The 18,196-nt window shown below is 39.0% G+C and overlaps 2 protein-coding genes across 2 annotated transcripts; both read right to left on the bottom strand.

Annotated features, from left to right (window-relative positions):
* On the bottom strand, window positions 1-5,776 carry LOC112202733 (nucleosome assembly protein 1;2). The gene is made up of 17 exons (XM_024343740.2): window positions 5,665-5,776; window positions 5,486-5,529; window positions 4,878-4,946; window positions 4,684-4,776; window positions 4,422-4,482; window positions 4,230-4,291; window positions 3,933-4,117; window positions 3,718-3,826; window positions 3,587-3,630; window positions 3,285-3,444; window positions 1,477-1,569; window positions 1,234-1,342; window positions 1,091-1,152; window positions 815-999; window positions 585-732; window positions 458-501; window positions 1-300 (listed from the first exon to the last, which is right to left on the bottom strand). The coding sequence occupies exons 1-17, from the start codon at window positions 5,714-5,716 to the stop codon at window positions 180-182; spliced, it is 1,641 nt and encodes a 546-aa protein (XP_024199508.1). The 5' UTR covers window positions 5,717-5,776; the 3' UTR covers window positions 1-179.
* Window positions 5,777-8,126: 2,350 nt separating this feature from the next.
* Window positions 8,127-8,951, bottom strand: LOC112203011 (DNA topoisomerase 6 subunit A3). Its single transcript, XM_024344042.1, has one exon. It carries the CDS (start codon window positions 8,949-8,951, stop codon window positions 8,127-8,129), a length of 825 nt encoding a protein of 274 aa, XP_024199810.1.
* Window positions 8,952-18,196: the final 9,245 nt, after the last annotated feature.

The raw sequence follows: 18,196 nt of genomic DNA, 5'->3' as shown, positions 1-18,196 counted from the left end.
TAGGCCTCTCAAATCGATTTTACTCGCTCAATAAACACTTTTTCAACAAATGATCAAGTATCTTTCTTCTAGGTGAGTTTGAAGTACAATATATGGATGAAAATTTTAAAATTTTCGGTAGGAAAGATGTGCGTTTCAGCCTAATAATCTTCACTCTCGTCACAGCCATCATCTTCATCCTAGTTTTCATCACCTTCTTCATCTTCTGACTCTCCCCAATCGATGGACATCTTTCCCTGTGCACCCTCCCCTACATACCATAGAACAGCACGAGGAATGATCTCGTCTCGAATGGTTAACCTATACAAAAAGATGGCAACAGCAAAGGAAACAAGTCAACAAAGAGTTATTTTGTAGGATAGGTCAAGCAGACTTCGCTCGACCTCAATTCAAATCATCATCGTAAAAGATTAAAAAGTGGTCATGGTCCATGTAGTAGTTGACAAAATGAGCTCACCCAATGTAAAGATCTCGCCTCATCTCGTCTATGTGTTCCTTGGGCTGTTGAAAAAAAATTAAATGAGTTAGATGATACTCCAGGAGTTGAATACAACAGTATTTAAAGAAACTGCGAACTGTCTTACAGCTTTTTCATCAATTGGAAGTGGATCGAAAAAGTTGAAGAAACTTTCACATTGTTCCGGTCTAATGTCAACACTATTTATTTCCTTCTCAGGCTTCTTAATGACCTTCGATGTCAAGCAGTTTTTGGGATACCATTCGATCTTCAACCTGCAAAGCACAGTGGGTGTCAGCCAAATTATAGTCAAGTAAATACCAACAGTCATGCCCTAAAAGGTACCAAATAACTTACCCTGTTACTTTCTGTACAATGGCCTCATCTTCATCTAGATATTCATATGTCTTGATCAAGACAGAGTTTTTAAAGAAAGGATTTTTATTAAAGAAGAACTCAAGTTTAAACCCCTTAGGACTATCTATCCTTGAGCACTTGATGTCTTTAAGATACATGAGAGCTCGTCCATCGGGAGTCGTAATCTGATTGTGAAAGATTAGGGAATGCACATACAAATTAAAACTATATAAACATTAAACAAGTGACTGTATGCAGAAGACATCAACTCCTCACCTCCGCATCTAGCAACTCATGGTTTACCAAAGCATGGCGCCAAAAGTTAGGTACACTTTTCTCTGCCAAAACACATAACCAGTAATTTTAATTTACCAACTGTCGTAAAGTAAATATTATACATATAAAGGTCAGTAGTGTACCTTCGGGAGCCTTGATATCTTGAATTGTAATATCCTCTTGATTAATTGATGCTTCGGAGTCATTAGACACTTTTTTAGCTTGAACAACACCATTCACAATATCGCATCGCTGCGAAGTGTTAACATAAAATAAATTAAATAAAATTGAGCTTATCGATCATTCTAAAATGGTCAGTGACCAGCTCTAGCAGTGTATTTGATTAAGACATCAAAATACATGTACACAGAGCATCGGTACAATACCTTATCATACAAATTCTGAAACAAGTTTTGATACTTGGCTTCAAGGTTTGCTCTTTCCTTGTAAAACATTTTCTTCAGTTCATCATGGTCGCTCTGCGAGTTGAGAAATTCTTTTTTTTCACAAGTTGAAATAATACATGCAATATTTAAATTCATCAAATAATAATAACAAGGCAATAGAAAAATGGGGGCAGAAATTTGCATACCCTATTTTGCATTCTACACACCCTCTGCCTTTTTCTAATATTTCTTATCAACTCAAGATAAATCTCTTTGAAAACTACCTCTCTCTCTCTCTCTCTCTCTCTCTCTCTCTCTCTCTCTCTCTCTCTCTCTCTCTCTCTCTCTCTCTCTCTCTCTCTCTCTCTCTCTCTCTCTCTCTCTCTCTCTCTCTCTCTCTCTCTCTCTCTCTCTCTCTCTCTCTCTCTCTCTCTCCATCCATAGAACCCAGAATGATGATGATTGTAGTTTAAGGAAAGAACTTGGCTGACCAGGGCTGGTCAGCCCATCCTGACCACAGCCACTAATAACTTGACACCTGTTCCCCCCCCCCCCTCCTTCTTCAGTTCTTCCTCCTTTGTTCTCCTTCCTCTTCTCCACTCCCATGGCTGCCCATCGACTCTGCTTCTATCTCATCTCCGCCGTCGCTCTCTTAGTTTGGCATCGGCGTCCTTTCTCTTCTCCTTCTTCAGTTCTTCTTCGATCTCATCTCCGCCGTCGCTCTCTCAGTTCGGCATCTTGGTAGCGCAATGAAGTCCATGGTCACCTCCGCAGCCCAGAAGCCACCGGAGCCGTTCCTCTGCTTCGATCTCATCTCCGCCATCGCCGAAGAGCCCAAGGTCCCTCTCCTCTGTTATTGTGGAGATGGTGAACTGTAGGAGTCGAAGAAGGAGAACGGGGGGAAGAACTGAAGAAGGAGAAGAGAAGGGGAAAGAGCCCAAAAAATAAAAGACAGATGTCAAGTTATTAGTGGCTGTGGTCAGGATGGGCTGACCAGGGCTGGTCAGCCAAGTTCTTTCCGTAGTTTAAAATGATGATCCTTGCAAGCTGCATATCATGTGTCTAATGTCTTGTATGAAATTGATTTTTGTGATGGAATCAAAAATCAAAAGGTATATAATGAAATTGTTCCACTCGTCAAAGATTTCGGCCAACTCCGAATCGAAAGCCCAACGATGTTCTTCAATACGTCGTAGGAAGAACATCATCGCTGACGTCATCTTCCCTCCGATTCCCCACAGCTCCTCAGCCGCCGCGATCGCCCTCCATCTGCCCCCAGATCATCTCCCTCCCCGGCCAAAGTACCCACCTTTATCGACCTCTCCGATGAACCCGACAACGACGAGATTCGGATCCTCCGATTCAAACCCACCAAAACCCACTTCAAAAAGCGAAGAACAAACCTGTTTACAACCCGGTCCATCTGTGATATTTGCGTAGACAAGTTTGGGTACCAATCTTTTCCGATCGAGAATGGTTGAGGCAGTAAGGATTGAGTCGAGTAGGCTAGGTGCCATTGCTAGGGGGTCTGAGATTTGGATCGGAGGGAGGGAGGGAGAAAGAGAGAGGGAGGGAGAGGGAGTTTTAGTTGTAGGCTGAGGAAGGAGAGGATGAGACGGAAAAGTATAGGGGTGATTTGGTAAAAGTAGCACAAGGGTGTGTAGAATGCAAAATAGGGTGTGCAATTGTGCAAATTTCAGCCCCCTAGAAAAATCGGACACGTAATGAAACAACAGTCTAGAGATTAATGAATTACCAAGGAACGGACTTTCACAGCAAAACAACATGAGAAGAGACTTAGAGAGTACCTGAATGTTTTCAAGAATATTAACATGCTTTTTAACACCCGGAGATAGGCTATCAAGGAAACAGGAATGCTCTGTTGTGATCTTTGTCATCTTCTGTAGCGCAGCCTCCCCCGTAAACCATAATATAGCACGAGGAATTATCTCATCCCGAATGGTTAGTCTGCAAAAACGAATAATGCGGAAGAAATCAAGTAAACAAAGTACCGAGCTCTCACATGTCCAAAAATATCAAAGTTTAGACAGTATAAAAGAACACACCGTGACCACAATCATGTTGGTTAAAAAGCAAGTCATGAACTCACCCAATGAAATAATTTTGTTCCATCTCGTATTTCAGTCCTAGGTCCTGTTGAGAATGAAAGAGGTATGGATAAAGCCACTACAAATTAATTTTAAAAAAAAAAAAAAAAAACCACGAGCAAGACCCTCTTACTTTATACTTGTTATGAACTTCAGTCGGACTGAAAATGTTGAAGAAACTTATAGAATGTTGAGTCATGTCTCTCTCCAAGCAGTTTTTTGAATGCCACTGAACTTCCGTCCTACAGAGCATTAGTTGCTAGCCAAATTATAAGTAAATTCAGACAAACAATCAAGCTAAACGAAACCAGACTATTTAGCATAAAATAAGGTTCGAACCAAACTTACCCTATTACTTTCTCTATAATGGAATCATCGTCATCAATCATGTGATATGTCATGGACAAGATAGAGTTCTTAAAGAAAGGGTTGGGACGAAAGTAGAATTCGAGTTTGAAACCCCTAAGGTTATCTGTCCTGACCCACTTGACGTTTTCAAGATGTTTGAGAACTCTTTCGTCATGGTCCATGATCTGATTCAAAAAGGAAAAAGAAAAAGGAAAGTTATTGATTTCGCATACAAGTTAAAACTTAAAACTACGATAATTACAGATGAGAAACAATACGCACACAAGAACAACTCACCATATCATTTAGCACATCATTGCCTCTGAAAGCAAAGAGCCAAAAATTAGGCACTCCCTTTTCTGTGGAAATACATAACCAAAACTTTCTCAACAAAACAACAAAAGAAAAAAGTACATGTCATAAAAAGAAAATTATACATTGTATGATAAATAAATAAATGACGGTCACTGGGGAAGAGAGGAAAATTACCCTCTTGATTTGCTGTTGCAGATTCACAATCAATAATGACTCCATTTGTGATATTGTATCGCTGCAAAGTGATAATTATTATAACTTTAAAACCAGAAATTTTATTTTATTTTTTTAATATTTTTTTATTATTTTTTTTATTGTTTTATGTAAGATACAGAGAATCACAATAACACATATGCATACACAGTCTGCTTACCAATTAAAAAAATTAAATGGCCCTAAGGAGCTTCTACACCTAAAGTCACCAATATCACGATACCTGTTCGTACAGAGGTTCATATGATTTCTCATATTTGGCTTCAAGTGCTCCCCTCTCCTTGTAAAACTCTGCCTTTAATCGGTCATGCACTTCCTGCAAGTTGAGAAAGCCTCAAGGTATTTTATTTGAAATAATATGCTATAATGTATATGCATATAGAACAGCACAAAGACTACAAACTTCAAGAATATTACCTGAATCTCCATAAGTTCCTCAACGCGATTTCTGGCATCGAGTGAAAGGATCTTGAGGAGATAGGAGTGCTGCACAATAAATTAGAAAAAAGAACGGAAAAGTGAAATTTACTTAGAGTTTAATGTTTACTGGAGTAAGGCTACTTTTTTTTCAACCAAAAGTAAGAATTTTATTGCACAAAGTCAAAAACTGTACAAGACAGAACAGAACAAAAACAAAATACTACTAGCAAAAGGGCGGCTCAAGAACATGCAAATTCCAGTAGGACACCGCACAAGACATTAGCAACCAAGCACCATAAGATGAAAAGTGATGCAGCAGCATAAGGTGAAAAATGTTGTAGCAGCAAAAGAAGAGAACAGAAGCAACAGCAAAAGAAGAATAATGCAGCAGCAGCACTCAAATAATTGATAAGGCTACCCAAGTGCAGAAGCAACGCAGTGAAGAACATATTGGCAGCAAACCAAAGAAAGCGTGGTCGAAGCTTGAGTAAGGTTATCATAGTTTATCAATTTATCAAGTGCAGAAGCAACCGAGCGAAGAACATATTGGCAGCAAACCAAAGGAATTCATCATAGTTTATCAATTTATGAGTAAGGCTACTGACCTTGACAGGATTAAGAAAGCGTGGTCGAAGCTCTCCTTTACCAACTTCAGGCATAAAAATCAAAAGCAGAATTGAACAACCGCATCAGATTACAACATCTTAAACAAATGTGTCTATATAAGTGTGTGTGTGTGTGTGTGTGTGTGTGAGAGAGAGAGAGAGAGAGAGAGGGCGAGTACCAGCAGAAGATCCAAGATCAGAAACCTTGACGTTATCCTTGTCGTTCCTCATTCTAATCCAAATTACCACACAGGAAAAAAGAAGAAAGAAAAGAGAGAGAGAGACGGCAAAACTTAGGGTGAAATTATTGTACGTATACCCAGCCCTAGAAGTTTATTATTTATATTCCAGATTTACCCTCATTAAAAAAACCAAACGTGTGAAAAAACTAAACTACACACAGCAATTTGTCTTCTTCCTATCAACCCTCAACTGGTAGACCATCTTTTTGAACATATGTGATGATTCAACCTGAATTATTTGGCATGAGACTGCAAGTATCAATTGTTGATTTTGATTTTGAGTGAACAACTAGAGCCAAACGCATAAACTGATAAACTATGATGAATTCTGATAAGAGCATATTTATGCGATGTTAATAGCTTTAATCTCCATACTTTCTTTATTAGTTTAGTGTATTTTTTAGTTATTTACTTTGTTTATTTGTTTTATAGGTATCTTGGAGTAAAGAAGAAGAAAAGAAGTAAAAGAGGGATTGAAAAGCAAAATCGGGAAATCTGCCTGTGCAGATCAGTTAACTTCGGCAGAGCACTGAGACCAACTCAGAACGATCCAGAGGATGATCTTTATATTGATGGATAGCCTCGGATGTCTAGTTTCCGAATCTTTCTACGGCTCATCAATATCATTTTTCTAGAGAAAGTTATGGCCGATTTAGTACAAGAAGGTCAGGCTGAGCGTGAATCTGAGGTTGGACGGGAATTTATGTTTCGAGGCCCAAATCACACCAAGAAGCCCGAGGACGAGTTTGTGCTTCATATTCTGACTTATGATGGACAAATGGCATGATGTGAATGGTTAGAATAAGTCATCAAGTTCAAGAGCCAATAGGAAAACTCCACCTAAGCACGTGAACCCTAATTCTTTTAAGTTTTGGATTTCCTAACCTCCAAGCATATAAAAGGAGATCAATCTGCAGCAGCTCTATCTCTCTTCTTCTTCCTCCCTTTTTCATTATTTTGTGTTTTTGATTCCATTATGTGTAACTAAATTTCCAGTAGTTAGGGGGCAATTGAAACCCCTAGACATGATCCATAACATGCTTTGACATTCAATTTGTTTTCCAATTAATAAAGTTGAGGTTTTGTTTACCAATTTCTCATTGATGAATTCTATGTTTGTGTGCTTTGGAGGCCTACTTAGTATGCATGCTAGGGTTCTAATACTTTGATTGTTTGATGCCTGGATCAATAGCTGGATTCCTCAAATTGTCTAGAGAAGTAATTGGTAGTTTTCACTAGCAAGTAAACAAAACCCTAGGTTTAGCAAGGCTCTAAGTTAATTGCGATACCTAGTAATTGCTCAAACTCTTTTCAAACTTAATGATCTCTGCATGTTTAATCTAATAAGCGTACCTTTAGGTTGCATTGCTTGGGAATAGTCTAGGTGTAGAGCACTTCCTGCCTAGCGTACAAAGTAAGAAAGAGTAATAGGTTGTGTTCAAGCGTACCGAGCCAATCTGAGTATCTTTAACTAAGTTAATTGGAAGTAAATTGGACAAAGTGTGTTGTGTGTGATTGTTGGAGGTGGATACTTCCTTCCTAGCTAGTTTCATCATCTTGATATCAACCAATCTCAAATCTGTCTCAGTTTCGTTTTTCTTTCTGTTCTCTGTTTTGACGTATTTTATTCTCATAGTAAACGAACTCCAAAAATTCCCAAATTTTGTGTGCTGGACGCCTTGTGTGTTTAGTACATCTCTGTAAATTTTTATATTTTTCTGGGTTGTTTTGGTTAGGATTTTAGTTTGTTTTTCGACTGCTGTTCAGTAGGAACTGCAGTCACATTTTGTGACTTTTGTTGAAGCTTTTAGTTTAACTTAATCCTCTGCAGGAGACCCTTATTTCTCTATACTACGATTGACATATTTGCAGGAGAATAAGGAAAATCAATAGCTTATAAATTTAGCTATCAAATTCCTTATGATCTCTTTAATTTTGCAGCAATCTTAAGATAAGTTATCCATTCCTAGAGGAATTCTGATCCTTCACAATATCTTGACAATTAATCATCATCTCACAGCATATCGGCCAAGACCTCTTGCTGGTTTCAAATAGCCCTTGTTTTGAGGGAGTTCTTCTATTTTATTTCTTTTTGGGTTGAAATGACGGCTACTACAGGCCCTTATTTGTAAGTTTAAGTTTCTTCAATTGTTTAAGTTTCTCCAATGAATGAAGCATTGTTCCAATATAAAACAAAATTTGAAAACAGTTTGTAAAGGGGAGTCTGGATGAATAGACAAGAGAGTAAGAGACAATAGATAATTTTGCGCTATACATCTGTTTGAAAAATCCATTAAAGTTATGAACAGACCGATATAAGAAAAAAATAGTTTACCACTAACATCTGTATTTTATTCTAGATGAAACCAGAACAACCTACATTACTTATCTGTAGTCTATCAAGCACTTGGCTGGCCGGGAACAACCATGCTCTGAATCTTTAGGGGCAAAACTACCTTCGACAAAAATTCAATGCCATGAGAATACCAAGCTTCGACTTCACACTTTATTCCGTTGTCCAACATATACCGCAGCCCCTCCTTTTCTTCCTCACTAATATATGGTTTCTTCAACAATGATTTTGCAGTCTTTATATCAAAATCAGTCATCTTCAACTTAAGATCTTCACGTATTTGATATCTTTCTATATCCTTGTGCAGCATACCTATCAACTTAATATCTGGTGTGGTGAGATTCTCACTATCAAACGACATGTTCTTCGACCCATTACGGAAGACGGAAAGAATCTTCAATCCATATGGATCGAAGTCCACGAGTGCAAACACAGGAAGCTGAAACTCACTCCACATTTTTCTCAAAAAGAATCTGCTTGCGACGTCTGGCATGCCTTTTGCTGTTATTAAGATGCAGCGATACTTTCTGCAAAATCCGTCCTCGACCAATCGTTGAAATACTGTCTCTTTCTTCACGACTAATATAAATAGTGCATCCTTATTTTTCATACTTTTAATCTTATCGGTCTTTGACGGGATCGGTGTTCCTTTAATGCCGCCGGTAGTACAGTTATACCGCTGATTTCCCACACTGAAAGAAATATTACCGAAAACAATACCCTTTTCACTTGCATAGACATGAAGGCTAGATCTAGTGCAGCCAATCATACAGCATAGATCGTCAATGGCTGCACTGACCTTGTCTCGACTTTTGAAGAGTTCAGGATTTCGGTAATAGACCGTACGAATTTCCGTGGTTATCTCCCTCATACACAACTCGTAAATGATAGTGAGAAGAGCGTCGAGGACTTCAAACTTGTGTTAATTCTTTCTTTTTCTTTGTGCATCCTCCTTTTCTAGCACATGGCGGTCGAGCTCGAAGTTGTATTTTTGGTTGGCATCAGCCCTTGATGGCACCGGGAAGGTGTTATCATTACTACGAGCAAATGCTTTCAATTTACCAATTTCCGAAAGTACTTGCTCACTGTTCTTGTATACAACCTGAAGGATCTTGTCGTTGCAAGTGCTGATCTCAAAGCCTGAAGTCTGACGGTAACTTTTGATGTACGTCCTGATATCTTTGACGATGGTTTGCGGTGACTTGACGAGCTCTTTAAAGAGAAGGTCTTTGTTGATCACACTTTGGAGTTCTTGGTGTATACGTTGTTCAAGTAGTGTATCTTGATTTTCTTCTTCAACGTTTGAAAGTCCTCTAGATTGAAGATCTGCTTCTTTATTAGCTTCAGCTGCTCCTTGATTTTCTTCTTCATCCTTGGAAAGTTTTCCATAATGAAGATCTTCTTTATTAGCTTCAGCTGCACCTACAGATCGAGAACCTTCTCCTTCATAACCTTCAGCTGTACCAAAATTTTCTTCGTCATCTTTAAAAAGTTGTCTATTTATGGTTGGAGAACCTTTTTCTGCATAAGCTTCAGATGTACCATGATTTTCTTCTTCATCTTTAAAAAGTTGCCTATTTATAGGTGGAGAACCTTCTTTTTCTTGAATTTTTTCTTTTAGAAGTATTTTAAGCATATGAGATACTTGTTTCTTAGCTTTCTTAGCTAGGAGTCGCCAAGCCAGTGTATCAGCAGGGGAAGGACAAATAGGTTTTTTATCATCCTTAGTTGGGGGAGGAGAAGCAAGTTCTGCACTTCTATAAACAAGTACTCTAGCTCGAAGATCTTCTGTTTGTTAACCATCTTATATAAGCGTCGACATTTCCTGTCCACTACTAGTTTAGCAACTGGGGACGGAATAGCAGGTTCTTCATCTCTATAAGGTTCTCTACGTAGAAAATCTAAGAAAGGTGAGGCTATCTTAGCTAGACGTCGACATCGCCGAGCCAGTTTACAAGCTGGGAAAGAAGAAGCAGGAGTTTTTTTTTTTTGAGAAGAAGAAGAAGCAGGAGTTATTGGCTTGCTCTTCCGCAACGGGGTTGCCATCATAACTCTACAATATTAAACGCTGAGTTGAGACTTGAGAGGAAGAAAGAACCGATTGCTGTTGATTTTGGTGCTGTAGATAGAACTCCTTATTTATATAGCGTGAAGTCGTCTTTCCACGGAGAACCTGAATGTTATTATTGCTGATTTCAACGGGGTTCTAAGAGAATTAGGGAAAGGAGAAAATGTAAGAGACCATTTCCATAGAAAATCTGGAATGTTACAATTCCTGATTTTAATGGGTTTCGTAAGAGAAGGAAAAGAATGGTCTTAAGTCAGCAGGAAAAAGAAGGCTTCTCCCGGGCATAATAGGATAGAACGAGTGTTGTAACCTTGATACAATAGGAATCTCGGATCTGAAGAACAACTTTATTTTCATTGTAATTAATTTACCTGCATGATGAAATGTGGTCCAAAAAGCTCACCCCTAGAGAGGTGTTAATGGTTCACTTTAGACCCGCCCATTATGTATCGCAAATACAAAATATTCTCAGAAAAATTACACCAGATTTTTCCCCCTCGAAGATTATGTTTAATTTGTTTTAATATATTATGCGTCGTGATTCATAAACTGATGATCGAGCCAAGAGTTATGTAAAATTGACATTCTTTTTTAAATCGAATTTCATGTACCTACGTTATTTATCTCCCTAGAGCTCACACCCAACAACCACGTCGTTGTTTCTGATTTAAACCAAAAGGTTTTCTGATCATCACTCCTTGAATTTTTTTTGTGGACCATTTCGGCCACAGAAATCATATTGTTATTGTTGAAAACTTTACTAGAAGCAAGTGACACAAACTTTACTAGAAGATTACAAGAGAAAAATTTCCCGAAAAAGGATCTTTCATATTCCTAGTCCTATATCTTCAAAAAGTTATATCTAGTCTCGCAGCACCATTGCTACCCGGTGGCGGACGCAGAAATTTTTGTGAGTGGGGGCAAAAAAAAAATATTGAACAAACAAATATAAAATACTACAATGAATGAAACATAATTTTTCAATCTTTCGACATGGATAATATTTTCAATGAATACATATTCTAACTTCCTAACACATAAACTAACTTTAAATCAATATATTTCTTGACAAATATTTTATTTCTATCTATTTACCATAAAGTACACTTACTATATTTCCTAGCAAAACAAAAAAATGAAAATACAAAATCATCATGCATTAAAAAGAAACCCACTGTTACCTTTGATAGAGCTCAGACTCCTGACCTCTCAAATGAGAGACCAAAGACTTACCACCCCACCTTATTACAATTTAATGTTAGTAATCATCATGTAGTTCATAAAAAAAAAAGTTAAAACTGATTAATTATGAAATCATGCACATGTGAAACTCTTATAAAGTAGAAATATAAAATTAAGAAGAGAAAGACTTGCGACTTGTAGACAAGTCAAATGGTTGCATAAATTTACACGTGTAAGTTTCCTTTGTTTAATTGCATTGTTGTGACTCTGTGAGACAGCAGATTACGCAATAATCAAGTCATGGGGCAGCATATATATTCCTCTTCTTCTGGGGGCAAAACCGATGAACATAGTATATATATAGTATATATATATATATATATATATATATATATATATATATATGAAGCTGTTGAGCAAATGAAAAAAATTCACTGGGGGCAGCAGCCCCCACTCGTCCCAACGTGCGTCCGCCACTGTTGCTACCTATTCGTTGTAGCGGTAATGTGATGATCCATGATACAAATTTAATTTGCTGGTGATTGATTCTCTACAATATATCTATTTCCTGCATTGAGTTGATATTTAAAGTACTCCCAACTTCCCCTTTCAAAAAAAGAAAAGAAAAAAGAAGGAAGTACTTCTAACGTTTAAATTTTTTAAAATCTAAATTTCTAATGTTTAATTTTTTTAAAATCTAAATTTCTTAACGATCATCAATTTGGCTGAAAATTTGCAGAGATGATCTATACACTAGTACCTAAAAACTGAACGGTCAAGATATGGATATGCGATCGAAAAGCTACCTAAAACTTGATGTTCACACTTTAATTTCAGAGCGGAACTGCGCTATATATATATATATATATATATATATACACACACACACACATGGATATACCCAATAGATAGGGTATTATTTGGAGACGGTCACACTATTAAAGTCAGCAGGATCAATCTAATATAACAAATTCATACAACCTTGAGTAAAATTCCAAATTGAACTCAAGAAGTATAGTGACAGAAAAGCAAAACTGAAACATACAATGATGTTGGAGTAAACCCAATGAGAGGAGCTGAAAACAAGGTCCAATTACAAACAAACCCAGTAAGGAAAATTATAGCTCAATCCAAATTCATATGGATAGGACAAAAGAGTGTAACCCTAAAAATTAAATAATATTATATCTCCTACACTACTAGCACAGTGCCGCAAAAGCAGTCCCATGCAGCCGCTGGTCAGAGCCAAAAGGTTGCGAGAAGTGCCATGCCAAGGGGATGATATTCGAATAACCACTGCCAGTAAAATCCCAAAACACAGATCCAGTCAAAACTAAGATTTAAGAGAACGAGTAATTGGAAACAAAACCACATATTAACTTTCTCTACTCCGCTAGAGAGACTCAATTCGGGAAGGAACCAAAGCCACATAAATGGGATAGAAGCCAATAGCAAAAAAAAAAAACAAATCCAATGGTAAATGGGGTGTGAGCACTGATACTCCTCCAGGTAAGTGTCTCTCACTTTTAATAGGTAGCCATGAAAACTTTCATGGAGCAGGTATTTGGCAGATGGAGGAAAGTTGATGTAAGATAATGATGAGTAAGGAAAATCATGGAGGTTTCCGGATCTAAATTTTTTTTGAGATAGTCGGTAAAAAAGGAGGAACCAGGTCCTCTAGAACTAAACATAAGTCAGCAAAATCACACAAAAAGGATGTAACATCACCACAGAAATTGTGAGAGAATCAAGGGAGATGAATTGAGAGCAAGACAGTACACAAAACAAGGGAGTAATCAAGAAAACAAGGAAACTAGGACAAAACCTGAACAAGAGAGGGTGCCCCCAACTCACAAGAGAGGAGGAGGAGGGGGACTGGTTTTTGAGAGGGAGGGAGGGAGGGAGGGAGGGAGAGAGAGAGAGAGAGAGAGAGAGAGAGAGAGAACAACATTACACACCCCTGAATAACTAGATAGACGGGGACTGAACACAACAGACACTCAATCTTGCAACTGTAGTGTAAGTGCAATAGTTTTAATATGAAAGTATAAGATGGTCATTATGCTTTTCGATATCCAGTGATAGTCAGTAGTGGATACATGCATAGACTAGGACGGGCTCGAGCCTGTCCGAGATTTTGAAGCCCAAAAAACAATTAGATGTATGCATTTTTTTTAATTGGGTTTGTCCAGCCCGCAGTAGCCGACCCGAACTAACTCCCCACTCCACTCATCGACATCGACTACGGGTCACCTCTCATCTCCAGTGAATTGTGAATCGTCTATCGTCTCTCACACTCTCTCACAGAGTCACAGTCTTTGAGTCTCACTCAGTCACTCTCTCCCACTTCCTCCTCCTCTTGCCGCCTGCGGCTCAGCCGGCTCTCCCGACTCCACTAGTCCACTCATCGACTATGGGTCTATGGCAATCGTCTCTCACAGTCTCACTCTCTCCCACTTCCTCATCCTCTCGCCGCCTGTGGCTCAGCCGGTTCTCCCTTCTCCACTTCTCTTAAAGAGTCAGAGATCAACTGATGAACTGATCAAGTTCAATTTTGTTTAATTGAATCAATCCAATTTGGGGCAATTTTTAGGGTTAAGGATTGATGTGAAATTCAATTTCGTAGGCTGTATTGGATATTTGGATTGAAACTTTCGTGGATTGAAGAATGAAGGTTGCAGACTGGAAATCAGGTAGGCTATAGTCAGGATGATTCGTCTTGTGAAGGATTCGTCTTCGGTTTCAATTTCTTGGAATTTGAGTTAGATTTGTGGGCTGATTCGGTGACTTGAAGATTTGCACCTTTTCTACTTCAAGATTCGCTGCTTTCTTGGGGTTTCTTTGGTTTAATTTCTTGTTCATGTGTGCATATATGTATGATCTTCTGCAAGATCCCAGGATGGAAGTACTCTTCGTCTTCTGGACTCCATTATTAGAGTAGCTACAATCTAATGCTTTCCAAGGTATTTTTTTCTTTTCTTTTCATTATGCATATAAAATTGTGGCTTATATTGTGGCTTTTATTTTTGTTAAATTAGTTATTATGAAAAGTAGTTTATTAAAAATTAATTTCTTAATTTATAGGTGTTAGAGACTTAGAGTAAAATGTCAAATCATGAGCCAAAACCGAAGCGATCAAAATTCATTGACACATGCATGGTTTAAAAGAACAAATGTTGAGTCTTCAAGTTCAAATGTGGTTTCTGACTAGGTGATTGTTGATTTTGTTTTTTAGTTTTGTATAGATATGCATTTGAGGGGTAAGACTCACTATGTCCCCCCCTGACTAGCTTTTTTTTAAAATTTATAAAATTCTCTCACACTGTTGAGATTCTCCATAATATATATATATATATATATATATATATATAATTTTTTTTTTTGTTTAAGAAATCCAGCCGGTCCAAGGTTCCAATCCTGGATCCGCCACTAGTGATAGTCTCTTGAGGAAACATGAATTCAGTGCTGTGATCTTTATTATATGTTGTAGCGCAGCCTCTCCTCTAAACCATAAAATAGCAGGAGGGATTATCTCATCTCAAAATATTACCATGAACAGAAGAATCAAGCCAACATTTTACTTAATAGCAAAGTTCAAAAAAGTTTGAAAGAACATAGCATGACCTCAATCATACTAAGTTCACGAATTCATCCAAGTTTAAAAATGCAAGTTATAACTCACCCAATGACATAATACATGATCTAATTAAGACATTTGAGGTTTAGATCCTGTTGAGAAAGAAAGAGCTTCGTATCTTTTTCTTTATGGATTTGGAATTTTTTTTTTGGCTGCTACAATAGGACAATTTCCCAAAAAGTTTTTCTATTGGAACCTCCAAATTTACTCACTTGACCTCTATGCTTTTTACACCTCTTATCAAATTTTCAAATACTAAATTTACTCACTAAACCTCACTAAACTTCCTCAAATAATCTTACTCATGTTTAAGGATATCTCTATTTGTGTTTGATCCAAACTCTAGGTTACTTGACCTAGTGGTAATAGGTTCAATTAGAAGAATCTAGAGATTATCTTTCCTTGTATGATTCTAACTCTATTCATTGTAATCCTCTATATAAAGAGGCCCCTATTATCAATGAGAATACACAGCGATTATCTCTCAATTTCTGATTCCCTAAAACAGGTTATCAGCACGAAGCCCTAACCCTGAAATCCTAAATTCGTAGCCTACAAATCCCAGAAACCACTGCCGCCCACCTTGAAGATCTCAACTCCAGGATTCCAGAACCGGCGGCCCCACCCCCAGAACCGGCCGGAAAACCACCAAACCAGCCACCGGAAGTAGCGAAAGTCCCTCTGCCCGGATCGAAGCTTTCCTCCCTGCCTACTGCTACCAAACTTCACCAGCAGCTGCAGCCGGACCCCAGATCACCAGAGCTGAAAAATCACCACCGGAACCGGCCTAGAACCACGTGAACCAGCCGCCTGAACCACCGAACCGCCGCCTGAACCTGTGCTTCAGTCAACGTCAACCTCCGGTCAGCCCTAGGCCCAGATCTCAGCCCAAGGCCCAGAAGCAGAAGTCCAAGGCCCAGAAGCCCTGCAGCCCGAAGCCCAGCAACGCGGCCCACTGACGTCAGCTGCCTCGCCAGCATCCACGCAGGCACACAGTCAGCACACTTCAGCATCCAGTCAGCCCTGCCACGTCAGCTCCGATCTGCCACGTCATCACCCCAGTCAACGGTCAATCAACGCCGGTCAACACTTTTCCTACCACTTTCCGGCCAACTTCCTGCCACTTTTCCGGCGACTTTCCGGTCATCTACAGTAACTTCCCGGCATCTGCAGCAACATTCCGGCGACATTTTTCTGGCCAACTTTTCGGTCAAGATTTCCGGCAATTTTTCAAGGTAAACTTTTCTAAAAGTTCCCCTTTTTTTTGAAGTTTTTCAATTTCTTCTTCTTTTCTCGGGGACTTCCAACATCCCTTCTTCTACCCCCCTTTCTTCTTCATAGGGGAGACCAAAAGCCGAACTGTGGGGGTTCGTGCTCACTCCAAGCTTGGAGCTTGTAGAGTTCTCCAAACTTAGAGTTTGTTGAGAAGAAAACGATCGACCACATACATCGTTGTTTCAATCTAATCCAAAACCCCTCTTGGAATCGGATTTTCTTGGAAGCGACTACACTAAGAAAATCCCTAATTTCTTGGAAGCGACTACGCTCAGAAATTTAATAGTTTTTCGTGGTAGCCTTTTTCGCTCCGAAACTAACCCTAATTTTGTGTTGTTTTTCAGGATGAGTTACCTGAAAAAGTTGAACTTTGTTCCACTAGAGACAACTAGCGCAGGATACCATAGATGGGTCCGAGATGTGCGCCAACATCTTAAGGCTGATGGACTTCTGGAAGCCATCCAAGAGCCTAGTCAGAACGTGCTCTCTATTGAGCAAGCTACTGCTTTTGAAGAAAAACAAGCTAAAGCCATAATTCTCATGACAAGGCACATGAATGACGCGCTCCAAAATGAATACCTCAGTGAGGAAGACCCAAGAAGGCTATGGGTAGAACTTGAGCAGCGATTTGGCAACGTTCGTGACTCCCTGCTTCCTGATTTAGAAGTACGATGGCATAGCCTCCGCTTTTGTGATTTCAAGTCTGTGCTTGATTATATCTCGGAAGCTCTTCGTATCAAGTCTCTAATGGAGTTTTGTGGCCAAGCCATAACTGATACGATGTTGATCGAGAAGACTCTCTCTACCTTCCCCGTCTCTGCACTGATGATTTCAAAGAATTATCGGATTGATGTAAATGCAGGACGTATCACAAGGTTTCATGAGCTCATTGGCGCCATGAACGTAGCTGAAAAGCACGACAATATTCTTGTGAAGAACTATAATGCTAGACCCGTGGGAACTAAGCCTATTCCGGAGTCTAACTATAGTCGTGCCCCCAATGGAGGACGCAAGGAGCGAAACCCTAAGAGTAGGGACAATTCTGGACATTCTGGTCCATATGTTCACCCTAAAGAGGAAGAAAATCGCCAAGAGAGGCGTGCACGGAACCGTGGAGGTCAACGTGTGAAGAGAGAGAGAGGCGGAGCCTCCGACCATGATGGTAACGCCACCAAGAGGATAGGTCGTCCAAATCGCGCCCCAATGGTGCCTCGATCAAGGGAGCCTGACCATAATGATGTTTGTTTTCGATGTGGATCAACTGAACATTGGGCCAAAGCATGTACAGCACCCCAGAATGTTGCAAACGCATATAAGACATATCGTGAAGTAAGGGAAGCAAATTACATGGAACAACAAGATCAAGATGGCGATCTAGATCTAAGGGTGGAAGACTACAAGGATCAAGACCCAGAAACTGGCGATTTTGATTAAGTCTTTTTATTTTCCAAGAGATGTAGGCGATTGCCATATTACTTTTTATTGGATTAGATTTTCTTTGATCAAAGAAACAATGATGTACTGTGTTGGCTTATGAATAAAATTTTGAATTCTTTTCATTATGACTCAATTTTGATTCTAAGCATATTACTTTGAGACTACGATGGCTGGGCCATCAATATTAATTCAAGGACATGGAATAGCCCAAGTTCCACTTGCCAAATGGCACCTTGATTACAGCTGTCACAGAAACTCTCTACGCTCTTAGGGCAAATCGTACCTATGAATAGCCAACGAATTCCATGCGAAAATGCATGTAGAGAACGAAAATGAGTTCCTTTGCAATACCTTTAATGATTGCGAACAAAGACGCATCTTAGAGAAGTTTATGTGTCTCTCTAGTGGACTCTATGTCACTATTTGAGCTATTAATCCAATAAAAGTTATGAGAGAAGATCACTTGGATTTAGACACATATTGGCTTTGTCACGACAGGATAGATCATCCTAGTCAT

The sequence above is a fragment of the Rosa chinensis genome, chromosome 5, assembly GCF_002994745.2.
Source record: "Rosa chinensis cultivar Old Blush chromosome 5, RchiOBHm-V2, whole genome shotgun sequence".
NCBI lineage: Eukaryota > Viridiplantae > Streptophyta > Magnoliopsida > Rosales > Rosaceae > Rosa > Rosa chinensis.
This window is presented reverse-complemented; position numbering and strand designations above follow the sequence as displayed.